The following is a 14,473-nucleotide window of genomic DNA, read 5'->3' as shown; positions in this document are numbered from 1 at the left end:
TTGCTCTACTAGTATTGCAGCAGAAGCAGTTCTGTTTCAGCCACGACAGTCTTCTATCTCAAATGTTGTGACTAGAACTGAAAACAGCTACAACTTAAAAGGTTTTTATTCAGTTTAGTGTCTTCATAAAGTAGTTAATTTATCTTATCATTACTGTGTGTATTTATGTTTGTCTGCAAGTCGACTTGTTAGTTAAGACTTTTGGTCTGAGGAGCTTGTGAAAATATCTTATCAGAATCTCCCTGAGCCCGAAGGTAACATTGTCAAATTGCTAATTTTGTCCAACTAACTCTGATATTTTATGTACAATGTTATAAACAGAAAAAAGCAGCTAATCCTCACATAAATTTGTACTCATTTATCAAACTTCTTGACAGTTAATTTCCTTTCAGTTGACCAGTGATTAAATTATTTCAACACAGCTTCTGTTGCTGTAGGTCTAGCCTTTTTTTTTTTTCCCAAAAAAATATGTGGAATGGTATTTTTGTGAAAATATGCTCTAGAAATAAAAATCAACTTCAAATATTTCAGAGATATAAAGCCATTTGTTGCACATTCTAATGCCTGAAATGGGGGAACAAAAAAAACATTTTTTGAATGAATTTGATTTGAAACACATGAATGTCAATCTGATGAAAGAACTGATCTTAATGGAAAAATCGTAGTGTCCAATAAAAACCTCAAAACAGGATGTAAACATACGAGTTTTATATGTTATTCATAATGTTTTGCATTTATACAAAACATAACATGCTTAACAAATTGTGTAGGTAAAGCCCAGCAGTGACTGATTTAAAAATTAACAATGATTCATAAATAAACCTGATTTGAGTTTATGGACACAAGGTTGTTGCTCCTGTATAGCTATAGTGTGTCTCCAGACAGTTCTTCTGCAGAGAAAAAAAAACCCTCTCAACTCTCTAAATGAAATGCTATTTAAGGTAGAGGGATGTGGAGGTGGAGTGCAGGTTTGGACACATTGGACACATCAGCAGTTTTTATTTTTAGCTGCGTGTGTTAAGTAGGTTACCTGTTGGTGAGGTCTGAGTAATGGACTGTCTGCCCAACAAGCCCCCAGGCTACAATTAGAGGAAGCCTCTCATTCCCCTCTGTGTACATATCTCTCTGCCCCCTCTTTATCTCTCTCTTTTTCGACTTCTGTCTCAATCTGTCTCTCTCTCTGTGTTATCTGTCTTGATCTCTCTCTGTCCCCCCCCTCCCCTCTCTGTCTGTCCGCCCCCCCACCCCCACCCCCACCCCCACCCCCACCCTTGCTCTTTGCCTCTCCCACTCTTTCTTTCTTTACTTCCATCTCCTTTCCTGTCTTGTTTTCTGCCTTCAGTCAGTCAGTTTAAAAGCCACCAGGGGATAAATCTGATGGGTACACACAATACTGAAGAACACACACACACACACACACACACACACACACACACACACACACACACACACACACACACACACACACACACACACACACACACACACACACACACACACACACACACACACACACACACACAGTACATTGAATTTAGAATGATGGTGGACAGTGTTGATGTAATCCCCCCCGCTTGTGCTAATGCTTTTTAATCCCTCCATATTTATTATGTCATCTGTGCTGATGTATAGCATTCCTGCTCATTTGTGTACAGATAAAAGGTGAAGGTGTATGTATGTGGGCCAGCATTTGTAGATGGGTATTATTCTATGGTTTCAACTGACAGATAATTATGTTTGTGTCTGAGTAAAAGTTGTTGTTATGTGTTTGCACGTACTTGGTTGCACTGATTTCTGTGCTTTTATGCATTCAGCAGTGTACATTTGTGTGCATGTATACAGACTGTGCTGCATGCCCTCATGAATATGTGTATATAGTTCTATTTTGCACAGGCTCCACAGTCTACCAGGCTCTACAGGCCTGCCACCTCACTCCTGTGGCGCAGCTTACTGAAATTTGCATGTACTGGTTTTGCCAATCAGGAAAGATCCAACAGTCCTGTTACTGGTTGTGTAAATCATCATACCCCAAACTGCCATCCACTTTTTCAGCAACTAAAAGAGCAACATAGAAACTAAGAGGATTACCTGGAGTCAAGAATAGCCTAGTCTTTTCTTCAGATGTGATGCTGCTTCTCCTGGTCTATCGCAGCCACAGATCCCCTGTCTTTACCGATGTCTGAAAATGGAACAAGCAAATCGCTAACAGCCTCCTGGATCCCTCTGTCTGTGTCTGCCATTGATTCACCTGTGGTGGCGATATATAGACATTTCTCCTAAAATTCAGGCTGAAATCATTTGGATGATGGAGGGAGTGGTGACGATGCTGAGCTCTCTGCTTCTAGCTTTCAACAGCAACATCCAGCTCTCTCTCTGGCTTAAAAGGAGGATGAACTGGAGGTGCCGTACAGTGTGGGGCTGCCTGCCCAAGTCATGACAGGGAGGCAAACACTTTGGGAGCCTATAGATTCTGAAATACACAGTGTGTCCTCTGACCTGGTCACCCTGCTGCTTGTCGGCTTCTTGGCTTTCTGATGCTTGGTTAGGGTTTGCCATCTATTATTGCAGCTGAAACCAGCACTGTACACACAAATCTTCAGCAGGAACACATAGGCAAACCTTTCAGGCCTGTTGTAGGGCTGCTCATAGACGGCGGTCATACTGTAGGGTATAGAATTGAGATTATTTCTCTCTTTTTTGTGTTTGTACTAACAGTGTACAGCTGGGAAGTGGAACTAGGGCAATGTGACTGAGAACTGATGCTGCTGATGATGCTGCAGTTTCTCCTGAGCACCTCAGTCTCCCTGCAGAGATCAAAGAGCTGCCAGCTTCAGCATTTACACACACACACACACACACACACACACACACACACACACACTCCCATATATCCATCCATCCCAGTAAGCAGCATATAACTGATGTTCCAGCATGCAGTTAGAAAGAAAACGTATACACTAATCAGCTAGCTGCAGTGAATTTAAGTAACAGTCCACCATAAAACAAAATCAACTTAGAGAGACAGTGAAGTGACTAACTGCAAGTAAGTGCTACAACTTAGTCTTTCTACACTGAGTATTGGAGTGTTTGCCTTTGCTGATAATGATAGGTCTATCCTTTTACAACATCCATATATTTCCACAATAATGATATTAAGTAACTAATAAAAATAAGTAAGTATAACCCAATAACTGTTTATATAATAACAGTTAAAACAGGTACATTACAATACAACTAGTAATCATTATAAATTTCAGCATTTCTCTCTACACTATGTGAACCATCACTCAGAAGCATCACTCAGAAAAACACTGGTCTTGTTAAGCTAAATACTGAGACCATTAGGACTTAAATGTCTGTGTATGTTTGCTTTCTGTATTGAAAATGAGAGAGGATGAGGTAACTATTTAGGACACATGGAGGTAGAAGGAGAGGAGAGGTGGAAACGGAGGGAAAGGGAAGGGGAGAGAAGGAAATTAAATGGAGAAAATATATAACCGAGAAGAAAAGGAAATGGAGAAAGCAGAATAAGAGATGGTACAGTAGAAAATGACATAGAAAAGAGGGGAGAATAATGGAAGTAGACAAGGGAAGGAGATAAATGAGAAGAGGAATAAAGGAGATGGGAGTAGGGAATTCGAGAAGAGAAGGAAATATGCAGAGAGAAATTGAAGAGAAGGGGTAGAAAGGACTCAAGACGAGACGGAAGGAATGAAGGAGGAGATTAAGCGGGGTAGAGGACGTCCTCTCCTCATTTTTTTGTGCTGTTTTTTTGAGTAATGAGGCTGTTAATTAGTAGAGGCATGCATGGTTTATTAAATCAAAGTGTTTACAACTTCCACTGTCAACCAGATTTTTAGTGGTCCTCACTGATGTTGCCATGGTAATTACAGTGTCATAAATGAATTTGTTATTGATAAAAGAACTCAAAAAGAGTCATACATTAATCATAAGGCTATAATTATTTTAAAAGTAATGTTTTTACCCACTGAATAATTGATTGGACTTTTCTTTGTGTGGTCGTCCGCTGCACTCTATTTTCTTGTAAATGACAAAGAAACGACACAATGTAAACGTTCAGCTCCCCACATTCTTTTACTGAGCAAAGAAACAGTAAAGGTGGGAAAACATCCACTAACTGTAAGAAACGTTTCCACTGTTTCTCAGTTATCATAAATATCATGTACTTTGTGAGGATGAAATCAAATCAATGCAGGGTGGATATGGTGTTTCAAGCTTCTGTCTAATACTGTATTGGTTTAATGTAAGTAGGGCGGCAACTGATAATTACTAGCATTTTTTTTGGAACAATTGTTTGGGGGCAGTTTTTTTTTGTCTTATGTGATCATAAACTTCATATCTGTGGGTTATGAACTGTAGTTGTGCTTTAAAAGATATTGAGGTACATTTTTCACAATTTTCCGACATTTACATCTATACAATATATCGATTATCAAGATAACTGATGGTTCATTTCTCTGCTAATCTGCTAATTGATCAATAAGCATTTCAGCCCTAGAGAAAGGTTACCTTAATTATACGTCAGAACTGACTGTATTTTGAAAAATACCTTTTCCACATATAAATCAAGGCATCCAGATATACCCTATGATCCATCTTCATCAAATTTAAACATGTTGACAAACTTTGAAATGTGCTTTATCAATTTTTTGTGTCACATTTTGGAAATTCGTTTCGCTGTCAAGTGAAGACAACCGTGAACACATAAGGAAAAAAAAAACACTCAACACTGCCTTCATTCCTGAAGAGCTGCATCTGTTTTTTTGTGCCACAGAAGGAACACAATGTAAAACTGTTAGTTCCATTTCCAACACATAATACACAGAACCACACACCACCTCCGCACTACAAATCTCATTAAAGCATTACACACAGTTGTGCCAGCAGCGTCTATCAAAACCTTTGGTGTGTGTGTGTGTGTGTGTGTGTGTGTGTGTGTGTGTGTGTGTGTGTGTGTGTGTGTGTGTGTGCGTGCGTGCGTGCGTGCGTGCGTGCGTGCGTGCGTGCGTGCGTGCGTGCGTGCGTGCGTGCGTGCGTGCGTGCTTGCGTGCGTGCGTGCGTGCGTGCGTGCGTGCGTGCGTGCTTGTGTGTGTGAGTGCGTGTGCGTGCTTGTGTGTGTGTGGGGTTTGGATACATGTAAGGCAATTAGACTATATATATATTTGTACTCATACATAGCATACAAGCATATTGCAGGATACTGGCAACATGGAAAACATTATTATATTTAGCTAATTGTTGAATGTAATGGCATACTACAGTATTGATTAATGAAACATAATGCACGTATAATTGTTTTTGTGATTACTTCACATATATTGGGAACAATCTTACTTTTTCAAGAAGAATGTGACAAAAAATGTGTGATTTTAAAACAGGTATTACTATTGTTATTAGTATACAGTCAATATTCAGTCATAAAATTTGCTGTGGCTGGGTTTCTTATCTTATTATCATTGTTTACGATTTTATTCATTGTACTATTCCCAAGTTCAATTTACAAACAGAAAAAGCCAAGTTGATCAACAAACATAAACAAAACTACACCAAGACAAACAATGTAGGGTACACAAATTACCATGTAACTTTAAGTTAATAATTATAAATAATTGAATTACAAATGAACAACTGGACTGTAACTAATGATTATTTTCGCTATTGATTAATCTGCAGGTTATTTTTTTTTATTAGTTAATTAATTGCTGTAAATTATGTCTTTTTAAATGTATTGTTTTGTCTGACCAATATTCCAAAACCTGAAAATAAATAGTAGAATAATAAGAAAATCAGCAAATATCGACATTGACATAATTTTAGAAACCTTTCTGTAAAAAGAACAAACAAAAACAATGACTCAAAACATTTAATTGATTATCAAAATTGTTGTTGATTAATTTTCAGGTGATTAACTAATTGACTCATTGTTGCAGCTCTGAAAAACAACAAACTAGCCGTATAGTGTTAAATTAAAAGTCATTCAAAGATATGAAACTAAGTGATGTTTGAGCTTGAGTTTGTCTCGTTTGTCTTGACATTAGGAAGGTTCTCCATTTCTTAAAAGATATCTTCACAGTTTTTCAAGTCTGTATGAAAACAAAGGAGCTCACATGTACAGTACACAGAAACAGGTTTTGCTTGCTACAATCATTCCTCCTGTTCATCCTGGCCATTTAGAGATCCTTTCCTGAAGTGATTCCAATAGAAGAGATTGGGGGAAAAATTCCACAGTCCCCATTCTCTGCAAACATAGGGGACCTCCTGCCCTTTCACCGTATGAGCATAATAATTCTGCAATGTTTTCCACAAACGTGCCGCAGACCCCCTTTCCTCTCTGAGACACTACATACTTACTTCTTTTCTCTCCATTGTCAGGACACAAGGAGAGGAAAAGAGCAAGGAAGATGAAATTTCTCACTCGCGCACACGGTCTCCCATTCTGTCTCTGACACACACAAACACACATCAAGGCCAGTCAGGCTCAGGGTTGGTTTATCTGCAGCTTACAGTGAGTTGTTGGAGAATGCTGTGCTGCCAGTCTTCTCTCCGGTACTGTTTGCACTGTGTGTGCGGCAGTGTGCAACTCACTGTGTTTATGTGAGAATAGAAAGTGAGGAGGAAATAGCAGATTGTGTGTGTGTGTGTGTGTGTGTGAGTGTGAGTGTGTGAGAGAGAGATTGAGAAGCACACGGGGAAAAAAAGCAGCCTTGTTTGGTATGTTTGTGTGTGTGTGTGTGTGTGTGTGTGTGTGTGTGTGTGTGTGTGTGTGTGTGTGTGTGTGTGTGTGTGTGTACACTGCAGTAGCTGTGTATTAGACAGCGCAGACTGACTGGCTTGGGGAGTGTTGTTGCTGTTGCAGGAGCAATGGGACAAACACTAACAGACACAAATCAACACACTGACATAGCAGTGTGTTGATTTGTCTCATAGCTGTAAATTGATTCGGTTGGTTAGGAGTTAAGAAGAATTCATTGACTTTTTTTTTTTTTTTTTTTTTTACCACCTTATATAAACACTTACAAACAGAAAAGATATGTATTCGTTCCTTCTCATGAATCAACTTAAAAACAGTTAAATAACAATAAACTATATTTAACTTGCACTTCCTTCACCCATGAACAGAACTCAACTCAATCTATCTAAATTTGGCTTTAGTTTGGTCACATGACTCTAGTGTGCAATCTGTGTGTGTTGCAGGACTCAGCCCAGGAAGGTGTCATCACCCGGGACATCCACCGTACCTTCCCCGCGCACGACTACTTCAAGGACTCTGACGGAGATGGACAGGATTCGCTGTACAAGATCTGCAAGGTGAGCCTGAGACATGACTTTCAGGTTATGGAGGCGTATCTATCCAGCAACAGTGTTGGCTGTCTGTAACATACAGATACTCTGAATTTGATCATATCAGCCGCGGATTATAAAATACTGTGTTCCCTCACTTTCTTTGTGGCATCATGGAACAGAAGGCAAATCTCTGTGCAAACTCTTTCATGCTGTGTCTGAACATTTTTGAAAACTACATTTTGTGCCTATCCCTACGATGCCAGCCATTAGTTGTTTTTTTCTTCTCTTTTTGGTCTGGCAAGGCGCAGTAGGAATTTACTTGGCATTTCAATTTGGCTCTACAATATATGATTGACAGTGCCCGCCTTTACTGAGACATCAACATGAACCCTTCCTACACGACATACCGGACGTACGCACCCCTCAGTGGACAGTCATTGATCTTTTCTTCCAATTTTTAATCGGGAAAAACATGGTGGCTGTTATGTAGGTGGCAGATTTCTCGCAGATTTCTCTCAGATTACCCACCAAAAATGGTTTTTGAATATCAAATCTAAGGAAGGAAATAGGCCATTCGGTTGCAGAATACTCTGCTTTGATTGTAAAACTCTGAAGGCCTAGTTTGAATAGTCTAGATTTGGATGTTTTTAGAGGCAGAAGTAAATTCATCATTTTAACGACTCTCAGTAATTTAATGATAAGTCCTGCTTCGTGCTGCCAGGCTGATCCTGAGGGGATGTCCTTGAGGCTAAAATTTAGTAGCTGATATGAGCATATGAGATGTAGCCTGAGTTTGAATGAGTAGCTACTGAAAGACGATTCTGACCTCAGTATTCCACTAAAATACAGCATTTTATATTGTATTGCTTGTTATTATGTATAGACTGTCAGTAGTGGTGACAGCCAAATATATCTGAGAAAGCATGGCTAAGGGCACAACATCAGCATAGTCACACAATTAAAATGCAAGGTACATCAATATATTCATTTTAAGTCTATGACTGAGGTATGGAGCTGTGTCCACTTGTGTTTTATATAAATCCTGAAATTGTATTTGTAGAGCAATGCTCTTAGGGTGAGTAGATGTCTTAATGTATGCCAAACCCTCTGTACTGTCTTAAAGATTGAACTAAGTGAATACGTGATTTAATAGATAATCGTCTCATGGGGTCTCCATGTTGATACAGCGTACAAAAGAAACACCATGTAAAAATCTTCTTAACCATGAATAATATCAATATCAAATGCGACCATGGTATATGAAAAACTTAATCTTATCCATACAAACATACACATACAATATTGAACAGCCCTACATGCTGACCTTTTGTGGATCAGCCACGAGCCTGGTACCAAAATGACACAAGCAGCAGTGCCTGTTTTCCATTAAAATGAATGAGCAAAATAAGTGCTGTAAGGAGAGGGTCCCAGTAGACTCACATCCTGAGGTAATTATCTGTGAAGACACACGGTACATTTTATTCAGACAAAAACCAAGGTCAGCACTACTGTAATGTATTAAAGCCAGTCTTAATCTCTGTCACTGTCCTCTTAGCCTGACTGCAGCTGTGAACTCAACCAAGACATTTTTTATGCACAGATGACTTCGCATTACCCTACACCATATCCAACAGCTTTATCACACACAGAAAAAACTAGTCGTATTAACAGTTTAGCTACATATAAATACTACAGAGTTCTCAAATCACATCTTCTGTAGAGACTCCTTTATACTCTTCAACAAGAAAATAGCTCACTGATCATTACTAGTAAAACAGCAAACTGTTCTTACACCTGTGAAGTGTCTTCACTAATAGAAGAGAGACTCGTCATTAATCAACACATTAATCAGAAATCTTAATAGTAGCAAACTTTTAATCACAGAGACAAATACACAGCATTAAATAACTAAAAAGTCTAACTGCAAATTAAATAGTCATGATTATAAAATCCAACCCCTAACAACAATATATATATATATATATATATATATATATATATATAAAAAAAAAAAATTTGAACATAAAACTTAATAAAACTTAAACATTAAACTTATTGAGCAGATCTAACATTGATTTACTATACTTTACTTGGGAAATTGAACCGACTCTGTGGGACTACAAATCAACCTATATATTCAGCAATGTACAAACATTTTCACACCTTTTCTAAGCCAGAAATCACTCCCTCGTCACTTTCACTAGTCCCAATATAATATACACTCAGTAGATTATTTTATAGTCAGCAGTAAACTGAGACTTCTGACATTTATAAATCATTGTCATTTTGTATAATCGCTTACAGGTTTAGAGTCGCACAACTGTAAATGTCACCATTGTGGGAATTTATGAGAGCACTATGTAGTGCATCAATTTCGCATTTAGAATTCTGACTCAGAAATAAGATGGTGAACAATACATATAGTGTACTATATGTATAATAAACAGAGAGGGATTTTCACACACAGCCCTTGAAAAATTTGTACGTTAATATTGTATTTGCACCTGTATGTTACCTGCCAGGGCATCAGCATATTTGATTGATGAATAGCGAGAAGTAATCAGAATAGAATTGTTCTGGGTAGGAAAAGGGCCTGCACAACAACAGATAACTGAAACAGACTATAATTGAAACAAAGTAGACAGTAGTGAAATAAAAAGGAATATGTTGGTCAGTTTACCATCTTTCAGTAATTGACGCTAACAGCTTGTGCTCAGTAATTATGTAATGAACAGAAGCCTGTTCACACAGGGCAATATCAGATGACAGGAGTGCATGGAAGGTTTACAGTAAACACAAATGTAGGTAGGGTGTATCATTGAAGTGTTTTGTCTAGTTATTCAAATCAAAGGTAGTTGTAATATGATGAAGTAGAACTTTTGCTCCTTTGTATTTTCCTGGCGCTGCAGATGTAGACTATTGCCGGTCAGCGCTCTGGGAGAACCTGTCAGGAAGGGTTAGCATTCAGTCTGGACCCAACTAGGTCAGTGGCGAGCCAGCCTTCATTTGTATGCAAATCCATGTAGATTTGCTGCTGATAAGGTTGGTTGGATCTTGAGGCATGAGTAGGTTACAGGCACAGAGGATCCAGGACAAGTTTTATATTCATCTTCATATCGTACTCAGTAATAAGCCTGGAGTCCTTTATTTTCTAACCTTTATTCTCCGGGGAAGGTCACTTCAACTCCGTGCCCTTTTTCAGTGATATCTGCTTCATTCTCTTAATGTTCCACTCAGTCACACTTTCAGCTAACCTGTACAACCTAAGACATGTACTGCTGGTCACTCTGAAGGCCTGCTGCAGCAGTCAGGGGTTAACTGCCTCACTCAAGGACACATTGACAGTGGGTTTTCAGGGAGAGGAGAAGATTATTCTCCCAGTTGGTGTGGGGATTCAAAACCTGTGACTTTCAGATAGATGGATAAATAGAATATCTTCTATATTTCCATGGCAACCGAATTTAAACAAAGCAGGGAAAAAAGCAAACATGATAACGCATTAACATGCCTCATCAACCAAGCTAATGTTGCATATCCCAGTGATCACTGAGTATTTCCATGCGCACATTATTCAGGATACTAGTTTGTATCCTGGTGACCAGCATTCTGATTAGACTTCCATATATTTGTAAACACAACGCCAGCAGGATTTGTTAGATGAAAAGTTTCCTTTGCTGAATCCCTTCCTACTCTGAAGCTGACACTGACCTTTGACCTATAAAAGCAGAAACTCTTTTTTTACTATACACTGAGCAAGTAATGTCACACAAAAAACTGATATAACCGTGGAAACACAACGCCGGCTACAAGAGCTTCACAGTCAAAACTTTAATATTTTTATTTTATAAGTCCCTTCATTCAGTACTGCATAAACAGAATATAAATGGAGTTTCTTTTACCACTGGGACAATATCCCTCTCAGCTAGTTTCCATATCTTTTTGCTAAATTCTGTGAAACACTTGTGTGTGTTCAGTTATTCATTGTTTTGTTGAAGGACATTTTGACAGCACAGATGCACACTGATAGTCACTTATGCTATAGAGAGCCAAAGTCATATCTAGCCTGTGTTTCACGATCTTCTGTAACTCAGTTCAATCTCTCATTTAGCATTTTTTCCATGTCTTTCTGAAGAAAAAGAAAACAACATTCATGACTTCAACAAAGTTAACCATCCATTCATTTTTAGCATACAAAAAAGTACAGCTCCCATGAAATTTTACCAGCTCTACATTGTAACTTGGTTTCTTTCATATCCATAAAATTCAACGATATAGACATGTCTGAACCAAATGCTGCCTCTACAGTCACCCATGGACTTGTCTCTTCTGTCAAGCTGTGACATTTAATAGTGTTTGTTAAAGGCTGTGAAAAACAGAAATACTTAATAAACAGCAATAAGCTCCTGACATATGGGCTCAAATTTGGGTCAGAAAGATTTTGAGCTAAAAAAAAAGTGTTGTTCACAAATAATTTCAAAGTTTGTTGTCGTAAAAATACCTTTGTACACCTTTTTAAAAAAAAAAAAAAAAAAAAAAAAAAAAAAAAAAAAAACCTGCATGAGAAATTCAAGTTTGTGCATCTGTAGGGGAGAGTCCGATCAGAGGGTAGGTGGTTCTATTACCTTCATCTACCCCGGAGATCCTGAAACATTGCATGTGCAATTAATGTGCTGGTAAACATTTTATGTGTTGTGTGTAAGCAAACCCACCTGGGTCTTGGAAGAGAATTCGAACTTTTAACTTGAGCTGTACACACAGAGTGGGAACTTTGCACTCTGAGTTTTATGCACAGTTTTCTGCTTTGTATCTGTAAGATGTTCACAAAAACACTTTTTTCACAATGTCTTTGTGTAACCTTACCACTAATATCATTTGTTCACAGATTTTATTTTGCAGGTTTTAAATGGTTATTTTACCTCTACAAATGATGCTTATTTCAGCTCATGCTAACAGTGCTCTAGGTGTACATTTGCCAGTAATGAGGAACCAACACATACATTATGGCTTTTAAAAGATGACTATACACATCTGCACTTTCTAAAAAGTTTTCTGCAAAGTTGTATACATATATGAATAAAACACATGTACTTATTGGTTATGAGAATCTAGGCATATAGAATATAATAATCCATCCCTATGAGCCTACTATCTGCTCAGGCTAACAAATTTAGATTTCACCCACCAGGACCTCCCCCATCCATCTGTCAGCATGCACTTCTCACAACTGAGTTGGGGACGTGTGAATGCCACACTCCATCAAGCATGTCAGCTTGTAGATTACACTCCAGACAGCTCCACAAGACTTCTCCATTACCTCCACATCAAACCCCAAATTAGCAGAACAGATCAGCAGTGGAGCTCTGGACGTCCTCGCTCATTTTTTAAACATGCAAAGGGGGAACGAAACTTCTAACCCAATGTCAGCAGGTTTGGCTGCTGTAACAGTTAATGTGTCCATCAAAGACTTAGCTTCCTGCCAACATATCTGTGAGGAAGATATTGAACTCTTACCAGCTTAGTCATTTCAATTGGTTTATCTCAGAATTAAAGGTCTGAAACAGAGTACTGAAACTGATCTTGCGTTGCAATACCAGAAGATTGAAACACAACATTTTGGTTACCCCCCCCCCCACCGACGAATGACCCGAATTGTACTTCAAAAATCAAGGTCTGAACTGAACCTTGGATTTGGAGAACTTTTACACCTCTACTCAGAAAGACTTGAGGCCTCCCTGTATGGTGCCCCACTGTTGTTCCACTCCTTCTCATGCCTCCCATTTAGGCAGGTGTTGAAATTATAAGGTTTTTCTGTTTCATGTTAATGTTTCATTCTGCTCGTATGTCTTGCAATAATGCATCCAGATAAGCTTTGAAGCTGTGTGATGTCGTCTTCACCTTGTCACTTGTCCCCCGTTAAAATAAGTGTAGGTTGAATGGTTTTAGACACTTTTGCCTCTCCCTGGATCCATGTTTACACTGTGAAAAGGACTGTCTGTTTGGTCATTAGCATGATTGGTGGTGTGTGTCAACTACCGACTGTTTTGAGACGGTGCTTCTCCTGAACGGTCATTTGAAGGTTACTCTCCTAGTTCTACACTTTGCTGACCGAACCATCCAGGTTTCTTTTATTGGACAGACCCCTTCTTGTCTTATCACCGCAGTGGTGACAAGATTAAACTAAGATTTGTGTTTTGCCATTACTAAGTTTCTTTATTGTGAAGTATGCTGCCCCTTATTTGTTTGGAGTATGACTTTGACAAGGAAAGACGAAGCAAAGATTTCCAGATTACCCAGTTGGTAGTATGGTGATAATCTGTATGTCTAACAGTTGGTCATTGACTGAACAACACTTTACTCTTAAGTCACTGCTGCACTTCTCCTTGGAAAGTCTATTTCTTAAAGTGGACATAGAATTTAGGTTTTTTGTTATTAGATAAAGGAACTATGCTTAAGAGCATGAGAAGAGAGAGAGAGAGAGACAGGCTGACACTGACAGAGAGAAAACCAAAGACAGAGCGAGACGGTCTCCAGGGAAATTCCTCTGAAAAAAGGAAAAACCCTGGTACTGGAGAGAACCTCTCTGTCTCTTAGGAAATGTCTTATGTATGTGCTGATGCTCTGACAACATTAACATTGAAGTCATAAGACTAGTGACAGCTGGAAGATCAACAAGGCATTAAGCTTTTAGGATCAAATGGTGTAGAGATGACTTGTTACTGAGCATATTGAAAATATTACCTTACCATGTCACAAGAAACACATTTTTTATCTGAGTCATAATAAAACGAAAATTATGTTTTTTTCCTCATAAACTTTTGTCTGACAAAAGCAACACAAAAAACCCTTTGGATCACATTATCTGTCCAGCGAGTAAAAGATATTCACGCTTGCCTCAGTAATGTCACATACATGGTGATGGTATAGTTTTTGACAATCCTAGTAATAACAGGATATGTCGTTAGCGCCTGTGTGAGACGGTCAGTTCAGCTTGTTCAAAACACTCACTGAATCGTTGATGATGTGGGTGTTAGTATTTGTTGTTGATCTTCAGTTTATTTAAAATCAATTTAGCTCCACCTAAACCCATTATCACATCTCAGGTCACTATTATATATATTATTTCAAAAAATCATGTCAATTATATGTCATATATATATAAATGTCAATT

The 14,473-nt window shown here is 38.5% G+C and overlaps 1 protein-coding gene across 3 annotated transcripts in view; it reads left to right on the top strand.

The window, feature by feature from the left end:
- Positions 1-14,473, top strand: part of rabgap1l (RAB GTPase activating protein 1-like) — a 113,109-nt gene that overhangs the window by 61,123 nt on the left and 37,513 nt on the right. For all 3 annotated transcript variants that reach the window (XM_056377940.1, XM_056377938.1, XM_056377939.1), the window contains exon 14: positions 7,216-7,329. In XM_056377940.1, coding sequence (XP_056233915.1) covers positions 7,216-7,329 — 114 coding nt within the window. The remainder of the gene's footprint in view (positions 1-7,215; positions 7,330-14,473) is intronic.

The sequence above is a fragment of the Seriola aureovittata genome, chromosome 6 (assembly GCF_021018895.1).
Source record: "Seriola aureovittata isolate HTS-2021-v1 ecotype China chromosome 6, ASM2101889v1, whole genome shotgun sequence".
Taxonomy (NCBI): Eukaryota; Metazoa; Chordata; class Actinopteri; order Carangiformes; family Carangidae; genus Seriola; species Seriola aureovittata.
This window is presented reverse-complemented; position numbering and strand designations above follow the sequence as displayed.